The 16880-nt window shown below is 38.1% G+C and overlaps 1 protein-coding gene across 4 annotated transcripts in view; it reads left to right on the forward strand.

Annotated features, from left to right (window-relative positions):
* The window catches only part of ANK3 (ankyrin 3), a 679472-nt gene that overhangs the window by 607674 nt on the left and 54918 nt on the right, over positions 1-16880 (forward strand). For all 4 annotated transcript variants that reach the window (XM_057734351.1, XM_057734352.1, XM_057734350.1 and 1 more), the window contains one exon: positions 2476-2630. In XM_057734351.1, coding sequence (XP_057590334.1) covers positions 2476-2630 — 155 coding nt within the window. The remainder of the gene's footprint in view (positions 1-2475; positions 2631-16880) is intronic.

The raw sequence follows: 16880 nt of genomic DNA on the forward strand, positions 1-16880 counted from the left end.
TGGAAGTCAAGGCACCACTCTTGCATATCACACGTTGAATACATAGCTATTTGGGGTACATGTCTTCTTAAGGATAATTTTTGGGGGAACCATCCACTGTGATATGGTACTTTACAAAAGGAAAAAATGAATGTATTTTCTGAGGTGGCACTTGGGTGCGAATCAGGCAGGCTCTGTCGTGACTGGCAGTTTGCTCACAGTTTCCCCTTCTTGTTTCTCTTCCTGCTGCATGGATGTTATTCAGTAAACTGCATCTTCCTACCAATCCTCCCCCTGTAAATGAGGGTGAGAGCTTGGTTAGCCGAATCCTGCAGCTTGGGCCTCAAGGAACAAAATTTATTGGGTAGGATCTTTATAGACAAGATACAGAATGTCTACAATTCTTTTTCCATTTTCAATTTTTTTCTGTCACACCCATGGTCTTATTCTTGTCTTAATTTTGTTTTCGGTTTTTAATGCTTTCAGTTGATGTGTGTCACTGAAAGAAGAAAAAAAAATCATAGTGGCTTGACTTAATGTAGCTCCGCTACCTCTCTTGTGCTTTTCAAGCATGTGGAATTCACTGCAAGCATTCTGCTTTCATAACTTTGTGCTTCTGTAAACCTTTCTTTTATTTGAAATGTTTCAACTGATGATGATAATTTTTAAGACAGACTGAGAGTCTAATTTTAACCCAGTGTAAAGAAGGTATTTGCAGGCTTCGAATCGACATTTGCTATAAATGATATATATGTGTGTATATAGATATATATATATATATATATATATACCCCTGTATATATATATGTATGTGTGTGGAGTTACATTTTTTTAAAAAAGTGCTTACGCGTACTGAGTTATCGTTATGGGCTTTGAGAAAAAGTCATCAATAAGTAAACTGATTTTGAAAAAATGTTGGGAATACAAGATATTTAAAGAAAACCAAATAGGCAGCAGGTAGAATATTCTACTAGAGTTATTAAATTGTTTTGTTCTGTTTGAGCTGAAATGTGTTGGTGTTTGTCTGTCTGCTTGTCTGTCCGAGTGGTGTGTTTGCTCTGGCAGTCTGCATGAAGAACCTGTTATGAAAACTTATGCTTGGCTTTCACCTTGGTCCCAGACCCTTGTTCATTTCTCCTCTCCAGTATTGCTGAATGTCACACACAAAGCCACATTCCTTAAGTATTTAGAGTGACAGTATCTGATACATTAACCTGCAAAGATTGTATCTAGTTCTCAAAAAAAAAAAATTAATGTCTAATCACCAAGTGTGGTTAAAAACTATGGTAAACATCTTAACTCTTGAAATTACTAACACTATTAGGAATAGTTGACTTTGTTTTTACCCATCGAAAAATAAAGGCATTATAAAAAATTTTTCAAACCCTTACTTTGAATTAATCATAATTATTTTGCCAAAAGTGAAATTTTCATATTTATCTTCCCGTTTTAAGTGAATGCTTTTGTAATAAATTGAAATATTAATATGTTTTCATTTATGTCATTTGGTCATTAAAACTACCATCCCTTTTTATACTTTACCTATTTAAGCCTCTATCTTCTGTTACCACATGTACATAAACACATAGGCTAAGAGGTGAGGTTACATACAACCTCTGTAGGAGAATAATGATACTGTCTACTTGAATGTCATAAAATAAAGCTGCACAATCCAACTACATAAACTGTGTGTGATTGTGGTCTGCTTACTTCCATTCATCTTTTTTAGCATTTATCCTACTTTAAAATTTAACAAAATTATTCCTGTGCTTGATTGGCTATCTTCAATTTGCAGCCATTTTTTCACATTCTTTTGCCAAAGGACACGGTCAAAAATTAATAGATTGTTATATAACAATTTTAAGCTGACAACGCTTTTTTGGCAAGTTTAAATAATTCCTACACAGTCCTACTAGAGCTAGGAAATTAAACTGCCCATTTCACAACCTGAAAATCAAAGAAACTGTCTTGAATATACAGGCCATGAAAGTTATGGAAACTGACCGTTGGAGGAAGTGGATTGTTACAACTGTTTTCTTGCTAAGGGGGAAAAAAATCAGTAATCTTTCAAAATAGGTAATTTACAGAATTTCTTTTTTAAAGAAATGACTGTGTCCTTTTAAATCATGAGCATTTTGTATAATATAATATACCTATTGTGTTTTAAAAAATGGACCAACTTTCTTTCTCATGGTCTGTTTTAATAACTTTCAATTCCTTGATTCCTTATGTGTGCTGAATATTTCCTCATATTAAATCAAATGCCTAACATATGATAGGCCCCCAAGAATTGTTTGTGAATGAATGAATGATGGCATGTTTTCAGGCTTCTAATATATTATTTAATTAGCAAATGATTCTGCAGCTTTGAAATCATTCCCAACCTTAGTGGCACCTCTGATTTTCAAATGAATACTGTCAATGAAACATTTTTAAGAGTATGAGACTATAAATATATTTCCTTTGATACCAAAATAATGTGGCTTTTTTTTCCAGCCCTGTCATAGTGGAAATCCCCCACTTTGGGTCTATGAGAGGAAAGGAGAGAGAACTCATTGTTCTTCGAAGTGAAAATGGTGAAACATGGAAGGAGCATCAATTTGACAGTAAAAGTGAAGATTTAACCGAATTACTTAATGGCATGGATGAAGGTAATGACGATGACTGCCTGTTTCTATAAATGTCTGCAGGCAGAAATCACAGAAGGGCTAGACTAAAGGAAACAGTACTCGAATTTCACACGTTTCTATTTTAAACTGGGAATTGGGTTCCTCAGCATTTATTGCTTTCTGCATCTAAGGCACAAAGTTCCATTTAACCTAACAGACTCTGCCTCCCCCGCCCCCCACACCAATGTATAAATCTTCTGATGGTTCTCTCAGTCTTAAATCAACTATATCAATCTTTCCAAAGCTTAAGAAAGTTTTCTAAGTCAAAAATGTGTAAGGAGGGAGTGAGATAATAATGGAAGGTATGCAAAGCATGCAGAGCACTTTTAAGAAAATACGTTCACTTTTTATTTTTGGAGTTATTATTTCCGGACCCTTTCTTTTATTTCAGTCTTCTCCCAGATTATTTTGGTATTCTTATAGATTTTTAATTTCTCCTGGGTTTTTAAAAAAATAAGTTTCAGGCTAATGATTGGAGCCTGTGGTGCTTCCAGGGTCTTATTCTCTGACCTGCTAACACTGGCCTATAGCAAGCATGTCACTTTCTCATACACACCCTCCTCACGCTGTCTGACCCTTAGAATCATAGCAGTTTTTCTTAGTAGACAATTGACTTGTTTTGAGAGTGGGTACTTGGTGCAGTGTTTTTGTTTAAAAATGTTTAAAAAAAAAAAAAAGAGAGAGAGAAAGAGAGCAAGCTCACCATAAAATAAAGCTAGTCTTTATATTGGCTTGTTAATCACTACAAATCCAGCAACTGTTTTATATAACAGCTTTACTGGAGATATAATTCACATACCCTAAAATTCCCTCTGTTAGCATTTAATTCACCTGCCTTTGGAATGCGTCTAGCATAGTCTCTCCTGGTTGTGAGGTGTGGACCAAGGAGCTAGACAGACGCGAGGGTGTTTGAGGGATAGCCACGGACAAGCTCTTGGATCCCCCTGGGCCTCTGTTACTTCTCTGAAATGGAGATTACGTTCCTCACTTCATAGGGTTGCTGTTGAGAAAAAGAAGTCATTTTGGGAAGTGCTTTTCAAATATAGCCCTTGTTACATACTAAGCCCTTGATAAATATCAGCTATTGTCACTATTACATTCATTCAATAGAAAAAACTGTCATGCCAAAGGTTTTGTATAAGACACAGTGGATCACCGTCAGCCAAGAATGTGAAGATCTCTTTACAGCATCAGAAGGGGAACCTAAGTCACTGCGGAGAATCTGGCATTCATGAGGCACTGATACATGCCTCTGTATACGAAAATTCAAAATGAAGGCATAGCACTGCAAAGTAGGCAGTTTTAAGCCCACTTTATAGATGAAGGAACTGGAGTTCAAACAAGTCAAAAGGTTACCCCAACTCAGTAGCAGCACTGGGCTTGAAATCTAGTTCTACCTGTTTTCAAAATCTTTTAACTATCCCACTTGTTTTAGAAATATGTGTCCTGTGGAGAAGAAAATAAACCTAAAGAGGAAAATTCCTAGAAACCTCTAGAGCTCAAGATCCTGAATAGTCATTTTAAATGTTAGAGATGTAATGAGTATACATTAAACGTTTATACATAATACTGACATTTATATCCTATACCATTCACAACTTCAGATAATTTCTGATGGATGGGAACTTTCACTGGCAATTTAGATTTTTGATTGTTAGCACCTTAATTTATTTGAAAGCATGAACTGTAGTCATTTTTTAAGAAGGAAATTTATAAGAAAACACAATCAAAAGTTATGAATAAATCCTAAAGGAAAGAATTGAATTAGCATTTTGAAGAGTAAAAGAATATGGATGACTGAGGATAAAAAATAGAATGAGATAAATGGGTTTTCCAGAGAGGACAGTTTTTTGTTTGTTTGTTTTAAGGAAAATAAGGTATAAAAATATTTTTATGTATCTAATGTTTCTTAAATGCTATGGTAAATTACTAGTTTTTTAAATGTAGCATCCTCTACGCAAGGATTTCTTTTTTTTAACCAATAGCTACCTTGGTATTGTAAGCTGCTGAGGGCAGGGTACATGTCTTAATCACTTGTCAGTCACCAGTATCGGACACAGTGCTGATTTAGACACTCACCCCATCTTGGAGACTGGGCGGAAGGAGGAACCTCATTATAATATGTAGCTCTCTGAAGGAAAGTTCTCATTAGTCTATTTCTTCTACCTCAAACTTCATTAATGTTAATCTCCAGGGGGAAAAATTAAAGAGGAACATTGACTTGGGGACAGTTCTGAGCAAGTAACAGTATTTTAGGAAGACTACTGAATATTCTAAGAGAATGTTGTCCATTAGCACTTTGTATCATGATGGAAATATTCCATACCTGTGCGATCCGACAGTCATCACTAGTCACATGAGACTCTTGAGAACTTGAAATGTCACGAATGCAAATGAGGAAGGTAATTTTTAATTTTGTTTAATTAATTTCAAATAGTCACCTGTGGGCAGCGGCCACCTCACTGGACACTGAAGTTCTGACTAAAACACTGGATTCTAATAATGTGTTCTTCATTCTTGAGTGTAGATTGTAGTATAACCTATCAGGCAGATTTTTTTTAATATTAAGGTTTCTTTATGGAATGGGTTTCCATGATTTCCTGCTGACATATCTTCATTTTGTTTTTAATTCAGTTTTCAAACAGGAAATAGTCCTATCTTTGCTTAGACAAATGACACCCCAAATACTACCATACTAGGGGCATCTGTCCGATATTTTAAAGATTCAACGATATAGCCCTCTGTCCTGGATTCTACATGTTATCTTGGAAATAGTGGATAGAGTTTCTTTGCTACATTTTTAAAGACCAGATAAACTTTGGTTCCATTTTAGGCAATTAAAAGGGAATGTAAATACTTCCAAGTTTAAAGAATCAAGCACTGGAGGCCATGAAAGGAAAAATTTTCAAGGCACAGTGGTTTTCTTTGTGTATTAAATCTATAAAAGTAATAATAATGAAGGAACCAAGACACACATTTTATAACTGAAGCTTGATTCATCAGATTTCATACCAAGCTCACGCACCACTTACCACCACTCTTGACCCATCCCCAGAGAAACTTAGTTCTTATTGGAACATCCCTCCTCTAAAAACACACAGGCAAAAATAAAAATCAATCTCTCTGAAAATCCAACCCTTCTTTTTCTCTCAAGGTCCAACAAGTCAAAGTTCTTGTTGGAAGAGAAGCATAAGCATGGTTTAAGAGGTTTCATGTTATTTTCTACCCTCTCCACTCCGCCCACGAGATAGCTGTTAATTAGCAAGATAAAATGAGTACATAAAATAAGCCAGTGACCAGATCACTCAAGACTTCCTTGAAAAAAAAAAAGAGAAATAAATCATTCTACTGTTATTTTATTTACCCTATTAATTTACCCAGTGCATAACAATTAAGCCTTATCTGTCATCCGTGGCAAATGACCCTTGATAATACCTGTCTTATTATAAATGTCTCACTTTAACCCTCTTTTCCATAAATGAATTCTATATGTTACTTTATAACTAATATGTATTCTAATTTTGTAACTAGTCCTGTTGCACCCTCTTCTCTGAAAATCTTAAAACGCAAGTGTTTGGAAAGCATCTTAGCCGCATCAGTGATTTTTTACTGAACAACACAATCGTAAAGATGAGATTATGGTTCTATAGTATTTTAAAACTGGCAAAGCCTTTCCGTGTGCACAATCAAATTGTACCTCCAGGGAAAGACAAGTCCAAGGAGGAGGACAATTTGCGCAGTGTCGTGTGGCCATTAGAATCATGATCTGTGGATGGCACACAGACTGGAATTCTCATCCTGGCTCCGCCCCTTACTAGCTGTGCAACTGCAACAAAGCCCCAACCTCTCTAAACCTGTAGAGAGCTAATGGGGAACAGATGAGCTAATATATGTAAATTTCTTAGCATGATGCCTGACACATGAGAACCATTCTCAAAGTTAGCCATAGACACGGCTGCCACGTACACTTGTGCAGGAGAGCAAGTGGGGACAGAAATGTTGCTTCTTCCACTTGCTGAGCCATCTCCTCTGACACTGGCCTTCAGGACAAAGGGGCACTTTTATCTGATTTTCTCAAAGCTCCTGTCTAGTTGCTAAGCATTTACCTGCAGGGCTGTGTCCACTCCACATGGATGCCTTTTTCCAAATCACACGAGGACACCACTAGGGCTAGTGGAATCCTTGGTCACAGTTGATAATAGTTACCCCATGACCACCACCAGTCAGGAAATAATAAGTAGTTAGATCTAGACTTCCAAAATCTGGACTTCTGACTCCAAATCTAGTTATTTTTCTGTAATACTCACTTGCCTCTGTATCTTCTAAAATGAAGAATGTTTATGAAAGTGCTTTGTGTGGAACAAAAGGTGACATAAATGTCAGCTGCTATTTGCATTTTCCATTACGAATCGAGGTGCCCTCCTAGTTCTTTTTCTTTTTCTTTTTTTTAAGCTCTTCATTGGAATATAATTGCTTTACACTGCTGTGCCAGTTTTTGCTGTACAACAAAGTGAATCAGCTGTGTTTATACGTATATCCCCATTTCCCCTCCCTCCCACGACTCCTTCCCACCTTCCCTATCCCAGCCCTCTAAGTCATCACCCATCATCGAGTTGATCTCCCTGTGTTATGCAGCAGCTTCCCACTAGCTATCTAGTTTACATTTGGTAGTGTGTATATGTCAATGCAAATTTTTTTTTTTACCTCCTAGTTCTTGATGACTCCAAAGGACATGGTGTGTATTCAGGAAAAATTGTCACTACAGAGTAAGGTGGAATCAAGTGTTATTTGTGGCACTAGCAAGCTCAGAGACAAAGGCATCAGTGCTTATGTTAATATGCTTATGCTAATGAAACAGGTGTGCTAGCAGAGCTCTACTGAAGTAAGAGGCTAGAATGACACAGAAGACAGTTGCTCTGGGTGTGAAGAACCTGCTGTTACCACTGAGGTATCATGTGGCAGGAGCAACTTTTGTCTTTGGCAGCAGACATAGATCTTGTTCTAGCACTCGTTCATTCGTGTTTTCTTGGGAGAGAAAAAGATATCACAAGACAAAAAAAATAGTCGTTCTGCTCCCCACAAAAACATCATCTTTAAAGTGCACCAAACTGAATCCACTTTGTAAGTTTAATTAAAACCTTACTTGAATGCTAACTCATATATATGGAATCTAAAAAGCTGGTACAGATGGAGCCAGTGACAGGGCAAGAATAAAGATGCAGATGTAGAGAACGGACTTGAGGACCAGGGTGGGTGGGTGAAGGGGAAGCTGGGATGAAGTGAGAGTAGCACTGACATATATACACTACCAAATGTAAACCAGATAGCTAGTGGGAAGCTGCTGCATAACACAGGGAGATCAACTCGATGATGGGTGATGACTTAGAGGGCTGGGATAGGGAAGGTGAGAGGGAGTCACAGGAGGGAGGGAAATGGGGATATATGTATAAATACAGCTGATTCACTTTGTTGTACAGCAAAAACTGGCACAACAGTGTAAAGCAATTATATTCCAATAAAGAGCTATAAAAAAGAAAAAGAAAAAAACGAAGCTTACTTGAATTAAACTCACAAAGTTCAATTCAACATGTTTAAAATTGTGCCTCCAGGGGGAGGGGTGTTGGGGGAGGGTTGGATTGGGAGTTTGGGATTAGCAGGTACAAACTACTATATATAGAATAGGTAAACAACAAGGTCCTACTATATAGCACGGGGAACTATATTCAATATCCTGTAATAAACCATAATGGAAAAGAATATGATATTTACTAATAGAAGAATCCTTTCTCCTTAGAGGTCTTAAGAATTGAAGAGTTTGAAAAATGCTCTAGTCCTGGACTGTCCAGAACAGTAGCCACTAGCTATGTGTGGTTAGACAGCACTTGCAGTGGGGCTAAAACAAATTGAGATGTGCTGCAAATATAAATAAAGTACACCAGCTATGTGAAGATTTAGTACCCCCCCCAACATATATCTCATTAATAATTTTTACATCGGTTACATGTTGAAATGATAACATTTTAGATCTACTGAGATAAAGAAAACATGCTGTTAATAATTTCACCTGTCCCTTTTTTATTTTTTAGTGTGGCTATGAGAAAATTTAACATTACATATGTGGCTTGCATTGTATTTCTTTTAGATAGCACAACTATGGACAGTAATCTAGTAGATTTTGTTTTACACATATTAGGCCTAAAATCTATTAGGTTTTAAAGTCAAAATCATTGCTAGCTCAGTATCACAGGCATGCTTTGAGAATATATGAATTTTGCTGTTATTTTAAAATCCCAAGCACTATATTGGAACAAAATGTTGCTGAAGCTCTCTAGTCTTACCATGCTAGGAAAATATTTCCTCACTTGTTATCAGTGCTTAACATTCAGATGAGAGCAAATGAGATTTTAAAGTAATATATTTTAGATTAAGTAATTACATATATTTATGTTGCTGTATATTGAAGCAGGAAAGCAAAATTGATACTTACAATGTTACATAAAAGAAAAGAAAATATCCAAAATGTATTGTCTAATTATCAATCATATTTTGGAAATGCTTCTCAGTTAAAAATTGCTACTTTGGTTCTTTTCAATCAGACTTAACTTGTTTTTATTTTATCATCAATGAGACCAAACAGTAATCTTAAAGTGTCAAGTTAGATCGTAAAAGCAGTTGAGCACTGAAAAGTGAAGTATGTAGCTTTACCTTGTACACAGCACCATCTGTTGGAGAAATCTATTAACAATTTAGAAAAATTCTGGAGGAAAAAGTAAAAATTGAACTTAACCAGATCAGGATTATGGTTGGGGTTTCTTTTTTTAAAAAAAAGCATAGCAAAAACTATTAATTAAGCCATAACAAAGTACTAATTTGCTTTCAGTCCATTGCCATAAAACTGTCTAAATCGTTGGAAAGATACCCACCACGTGCATAACTGGACCAGGACAGTCCCCTTACCCCTACTAGTCTGGGAATGAAAATGGGACCAAAGTAGATGAGCATTAATAATGCCAGGTTTTATACATGTCTTGGTAAGGGACTTGCTAGCAATTACATGTTTTTTTCCTTTTTCTTTTTCTTTTAGCATTTTATTTATTTATGGCTGCATTGGGTCTTACTTACTTGCTTTCTCTAGTTGTGGTGCACGCGGTTCTCAGTGTGGTGGCTTTTCTTGTTGCAGAGTATGGGCCCTACACTGCTCAGGCTTCAGTAGTTGTGGCACGTGGGCTCAAGTAGTTGTGGCACATGGGCTTAGTTGCTCCAAGGCATGTGGGATCTTCCCAGACCATGAATCAAACCTGTGTCCCCTGCACTGGCAGGCAGATTCTTAACCACTGTGCCACTAGGGAAGTCCCCTCATGTCTTTATGAAACATTCGTGGGTCAAAAAAAGTCATTTTTTTTGACATGAGACACGCTGTCCCACGTGTCGGGAAGAGTGAGGTTCTGTGCCCTCCAGGGACAGTGAAAGGGTCTGAGAGATTGGGGCTTAGCCTCCATCACCTTTCGTGTCGATGTGAACAGAGGCTGATGTGCTAGACGCCACAGGCCTAGGCCTCTTGGAGCTCAATGTGCTTCTGTGTTTGCTGCACATGCTGGGTTACTGATTGATGGTTTTTATTTAAGACATTACATATGATCCTGATTTTGAAGATAGGATTATATAAAATGTTTCCTGTCTGGATATAGTACCAATGCTTAAGCAAAGGGTTGAAGAAAGTTATGTGATGGGGCTAATTGCCTGAAAGCCTTTTTATTTGCACAAGTGGAAGAGTAAACAAATGTGGAAGAACATTTTTCTCGAAAATAACACGGAGAAGCAGATGCAAAGAATACAAGGCTTCTGCAGTTGTGGAGGAAAACCTTAGGAGGATTTTTCCAGCATGGCCAAACACACCCTCCCTCACTTCTCTGTTTCCAGGAAGGCATCCCTAAACCCCAGTCTAAATTAGATCCACCTGGTAAATACATCTCTCGCACCTGGCCTGTCTTCTTCTGTAACGAGCAACTTTGAACTCTGCTCTCTTCCTCGGTGGACTGTGATGTCCATGAGGGCAGGGAGTGGCTGTGACGGGTGACAGTCATGATGCCCAGTGCATATAACAGCTCTTAGCAGTGTTGTCACATCATCACAATTTGTTGAGTGAATGAAGAAATTAATGATCAGCATCCAGGCATGTGCTGCCACTCTTGGTGACACGTTTCCTCAATAATTCGGTGGCCCATACCCAGGAGAGGAAGCAACTTTCTACAAGAACGGATGCCACAAACAAATGGGGAGAGGAGGTCCGGGAAGCAGGAGAAGGGCACGTAATGATTAGAAATTCATTTTCTAAAAATAACTTTTAAGATATAGGATTGTCAGAAATTATATGGATTCCTAAAACTGGAGGGAAAAACAAACAGGATCATTGTCCAGACATTTGGCATCATGAGCACTCATTTGTGCAAATCCGAATAACAAAGAAGGTCCCTAGACAGACAGCAGATGCCAGAATTCAATAAGAATATGAGGTAAATTACTAAAACGACGGAACCTTTCTGTGCTGTCTTTGTAACTTGCCATGAGTCTAATTATTCCCAAATAAAAATTGAAAAGATTCCTACTATGTTTACATTGAGGAAGAAGGATCAAGTATATCATTTGAGGGTTTTTTCCTGTAACATCATGGGTGGGCTTGTTCCCATAGTTGCATATTAAGATGGAGACGAACTTTACTTCCGAAGAAATGAATGTATAATTTTCTGAAATATTTCAGTGAATATATTACAAGTGTTCTATTGTTCCACATATTCTGTAGCCAGAGTTAAATATTATAAAATTATCTTTTATTTCCTTCATTTCCCCCAATTTATCTGCTACTTAATTTTCTGTGGTGAAATTTTCTCTTAACGGAATGAAATTAAAATAACAGTTCTGATTTATATACTTATAAAGATGCAAAACAGAGATAGTGTGATTTAAAAAAAATAAAATCCAACCTTAGATCTGCCACAGACTGGCTCTGTGGCTCTCCTCTATCTCCAAGGTTGTATGACCCTGGAAAGAATATGTAACCTAAATTATGGTGTCAGCAGAACTGTGCTGGTGGTTTTGTATCATTTATTTGTCACATTCACCCCAGAGGTAACTTTTCTTATCCCGATCCTATAAACAAGTAGCGTAGGGCTCAGAGTTCAGGAACTTGTCCAAGGTCCAAGCTCACTGGTTTGAGAACTGGATTTGAACCTAAGATACCTGTTACAAAGACTTGCCACAGCCCCATACTAGCTAGCATGCCCTTTTGAATTCTGACATTCTAAGGCTCCATTTTTTCCCACCGCTCAGTATCAAATACTCCATTCTTAGAAGAGCAAGCTGAGAGAACGAATGTTCTTGACCAGAAATGAAACCCTAAGATATAGAAATCATCCTTTGTGAAACATTGAGGTTGTATTCCTTCTGTAGACTGTTCACACTCAAAAGTGAGCAGGTCGCAAACAAGCCTTCAGAAAACAAATTCTATACAGGAAAGAGGGTCATGGCCCCATTGGACCAAGTTATCAAGACATCTAATGATGTGCATGTAAGAGTGAGGCACAACTAATCAGGGTGATCATTTGAATGCTTTAAGAAAAACTCATTTCATGGGAACATGAGTTCAATCCTGTTATTTATGATTCATTGTAATATGATCTTCATAACCATTCATATTTGCAAAGCATTTATGATCCTTCTTGCTCTGTTGCAAAATCTCAGTTACGGAGAATGCTGTCCCACCTTTTACAAATAAGGAAACTAAATGAGTTACAAGGTGCTTTATCATTCATCAGCGAACCAAGAATGCTGCAGAACATTAACTTCCATTTCTTATGCAGCAGCAAGTGCCGCTGTCATTAGGGCTTTCTGCTCCTGGAGTGGGCCAATAAGAAGTCATGTCACCTTTTGGACCAGAGTGTTTGCACATCAATCTGTTATTCATCCATTCATCATTCACCACCCATGTGCCAGCTAGCCTGCAAAGACACTGTGTTAAATGGTGGTTGAAGTCCATGTCTGTGATTTCATCCCTTCTCCCAACCTGGTCTTAGGTTCTAATCTCAGCTCTAAAGCAGACCAGCTAAGTCAGTTTGGGCAAGTCATTTAACCTCCCCAAATTTCAGACACTTACTTTACCAAAATGCTATGTGGGCAAAACAATAATTGACCCACCACAAAGTAGACACGGAGTAAGTGTAAATTTTAACCTTCTTCCTGGCCAAACTTATCTCAGAACTCATCTCTCTTTTTCTCCTTTGGGGTGTGTGTGTGTGTGTGTGAGAGAGAGAGAGAGAGAAGACACTTTGCTAGTAACAAATTAAAAAGAGAGAAAGAGAGGGATTCCAGGGTTCTTTCATAGTCTAGGCATTATGATTCACCCTGAAAGGTAAAAAGCTCTTAATTTTTTTTATGCCCTTGTCTCCTTTAATTCTATAGCTATGGAGTGGCTTAGTATAGCCTTTTAAAAATAAAACCATTTTAAACTAATAGATATTTATTGTTGCCCCATAAGTTCCTCTTCTCATATTGAAACATCCTTGAGTTGTTTTTCATGGGATCCTGTTGTCATGTTTCTAATAATTTGGGTCCTGGATTTTTAAGGACAGGTACAGGGTGAGAGTCTACTAAGACCTTATTTCTCAAATGTGTCAAGTCATAAAGTTACCTGATTTGAGTATGGAAATTTCAGGTTCCACTCCTGGCCTGCCAACTCAGACTCTCCATGAGAGAAGCCTAGGAATCTCTGCTTTTAATGCATAGCACTGCTGTTGCTTCTGATCTGGCCAGTCTGGGGCACACTCCTCTAGGAGCTAGGTTCTCTGTGCGAAGGAATGTGATCCAGGCACCACGTTTGTGCTGCAGACTATTTTGTTGAGTTTATCTCTGTATGTAAAGGATGGAAACAAAGCAAAGATTCTTGGTAATATGTTCCTGCTTCTCTGGTCTAAATAGTAGACCATTTTCAAATCCAAATAAATTCAGTCCTGGACAGAACAGTGGTGGTACTCATTTTTACATGATCAAATTTCATTGCTATTTGCCTGGAAATCTGACTTTTTTTTGATATATACCTTTTCAGTTTGCAAATAGCAATATAGCACAGTATACCACAGTATGAATATATCATAATTTATTTAACCTCTGGCCTACTGATGGCCAATACAATCTTGTGATAGCTGTCCGGGTCATAAGTATTCTGTAGTGACTTCACTTGTTCTCACGTCTTCCTCTTGCCTCCTCACATTTACTACTTATCTACATCATTTATTATCTTATTTATGCAGCCACCTTGGAGTGTAATGGCCCAGCCTTCAACTGTAGCTCTTGAAGAGGTTATAAACCAATATTTAAATAATAATTTTTATATTTTTACATTTCTATTAACTTTTATTCTCAGAGGAAAAAAGTTAAAAATATCAAGTACACATATATATACAATGTAATCAGGTTAAAGGAAGGTATCTTTTCTCCATTTTGTCATACAGAGGCCTGGGAATATGAGTAATTCAAGAAGGCAGTATGTGTACATGTTTTAAGTATGATTTATGTGTGTACATACATGTTTTAAGTATGAATCTACTTTTTAAATGGGGCAGGAGACTCTTATGCCTAAAATCCACACATTAGTTATTCCTATAGGTTAAGCCTTATCTTTAAAGTACTCGTTAAAATACACATTGAAGGTCAATAATTATGCAAGTTTTAATGGTGACAGAGGAATTGCTAAAAGCTTTAAAATAGAGTGAGTACAACACAGAGGGTCCCAGAGTCCCTGGCACATCCTAAAAGATGTCAGAAATTGAGTGTGGAGTTAGAAATCTGAACCTCTGTTTATCACTCCTCTGCTGCATTTGAGGGGTACACCCTCACCTTCTATTTGTGGTGCCCTGAATGCTGCATCCAAGGTAATGTGGCATAAGTGTGGCCAGGCACCCTCCCCCTACACAAGGTGTAATCTTTCCAATTCACTGCTGTTACTTTCCAGGGGTGATACATCTGTCCCCATCTTGACTCCTCACAAATGTACATACACACCTCCACAACACTCACAGACACAAGCAGCTGAAAAGTGTACATTATCACTAGTTCCTCCAAAGATGCCTCCCTCCTTCCAGTAGGTGCAGACTGATCTTGAGGAAGCTTAATACTCACAGGATACATGCTTGTTACAATGCAGAGTTATGAAGTCTGTCTTATTCGAAGGGTGTAATTTCATGGCAGAGTCCGTGTACATTGCTTGCACTAGGTGGAGTCCTAACCCATTTCTAAAGGAGAACATAATCACAGGTTTGATGGTGATGAGTTGCACAGCAATTTATACAAATTATCAGAACTTTCTCAGCTGCAGCAGGAGTTATGAATGCTGGGAATTCTGACTTTTTAAAATAAACCAAATCATGGGAAAGGAAATATATCTGCTTTGTATGGAAAACTTGTATTCTCTGTCAATTGCTGGGTAGGTGAAAACTTCCCCAGGATATTTTCCTGAGCAAACTCTTTGATTCCTTCCTATTTTTCTATATGAGCCTTTTTTTTTAATTCTTTACCTTTCTTTTCTTTCCCTTCACTAGAGAATCAGTATTTAGCTTTTGACAGAGCAGAGGGGAAGGAGATAGTTAGAAAACAAATAAGACCAAGATTCCAGTTCCTTTTTTAAAAAAATATTTATTTACTATTTATTTGGCTGCTTCAGGTCATAGTTGCCAGTTCCATTTTTGATCTGGGTTGAACTCTAGTTCTCTCCTAGTTGATAATTAATTTGGTGGTGGTTAATCTGTAAAATGAGAAGATGTCACTTGGCCAGTTACCTAACCATCTGTTTTACCATTCTGCACAATTCTGTGTAGAATATGCCATGATCTCAGCCCTGTGTCTTAGTAGAAGAGGAGGTGTGTTCACAGTGCAGGGATGGAGGTACGTGCTGTAGGTATCAGAGGAATGAAAAGAGGCTTCTGTGAGTAGCAGATGACAAAACCAAAACCAAAACCCTCGCCGAAGTGTGGGAATTTCCCCTTTATTTTGTAGCAACTAAAACCACCCCAGCCATGTAAACCCAAATGTAGTACTCTCTTATTCCCCACCCTCTTCTCACTTCACCTGACCTCACCTGCAACGCCAGTTCCCAGTGCTAATAGCCTACAAGGTTTCTGCTGCAAATCTCTCTTGTAAAAATATACAGACGTGCAGAGTACACGTTTCCTCTAAAAAGCATCATACTACACATGCTGCTCTGCATCTCATTTCTTTCTTTACTTTATACTTGTCAGTCAGCACCTGCCTGGCTCCCTCCCTCCCTCAGCGCTCACCTCTGATGTCACCTCCTTAGAGAGGTGTTTCCTGATCATCCTCACCCCCCCCCACCCCGTCACATTCTATGTCCTCCCCTCAGTTTATTCTTTTCTTCCTGTGTGCCCTGCCCCTCCCCCGCCACCCCGCAGACTCTAATCTGCCCGTGAGCAGTGGCTTTAGTGTGCTCTCTGCCATATCCCAGGTGACTAGACCAGTGTCTGCACACAGTGGGTCCTCACTGAATACTTGGTAAGTGGACGAATCTGAATCCCCCGTTCATTCGCGTCGAGAGTGTGGCTGAGCTATGACTTAGCTGACTGAACTGTGCCCTTACTGATGGGCGTGCAGGCTCTTTGAAGCTTTAGTCATTACAAGCAATGCTGCTTTGCCTGTGCTTCTAAGAAAGACGTCAGAAAATGGGATTGCTGGGCCCAAGGACAGATGCATTTTCACTTTGCATAGAAGATGTCCAATTATGCTGTCAAAAGATTATTGCCATTCACACACACCAGCAATGACTGAAAGCATCTGTTTTCCCCCAGTTTTCTCTTGACAAGATATTGATCTTTAATCTTACCAGGAGGTGGGTGTAGCAAGAGTTGTATCTTGTTTGAATTGGTATTTCCAGGTAAATTGCCGAGTTTGAATATTTTAATATATGTTTATTGGCTGTTCTCTGTGAACCACCTGTTTATAACACTTTGCCAGTTTGTGCTGGCTTCTCTGTCATCTTATCAACTTTTCTGTCATCTTCTTATCAACTTGTATTGACTTATCAACTACCATTGGTAATGAGCATATTAATTCTTAATTTGTCACGGTGGCTTTTACCTTTCCCAGCCTACCTTTTGTCTTCAGGTTTACTGGTTTTTGTCATAGAAAGCTTTACATTTTTATATAGTCAAAACTGCCCTTTTAGGCCTC

This window comes from Hippopotamus amphibius, chromosome 5 (assembly GCF_030028045.1).
Source record: "Hippopotamus amphibius kiboko isolate mHipAmp2 chromosome 5, mHipAmp2.hap2, whole genome shotgun sequence".
In the NCBI taxonomy this organism is placed as follows: domain Eukaryota; kingdom Metazoa; phylum Chordata; class Mammalia; order Artiodactyla; family Hippopotamidae; genus Hippopotamus; species Hippopotamus amphibius.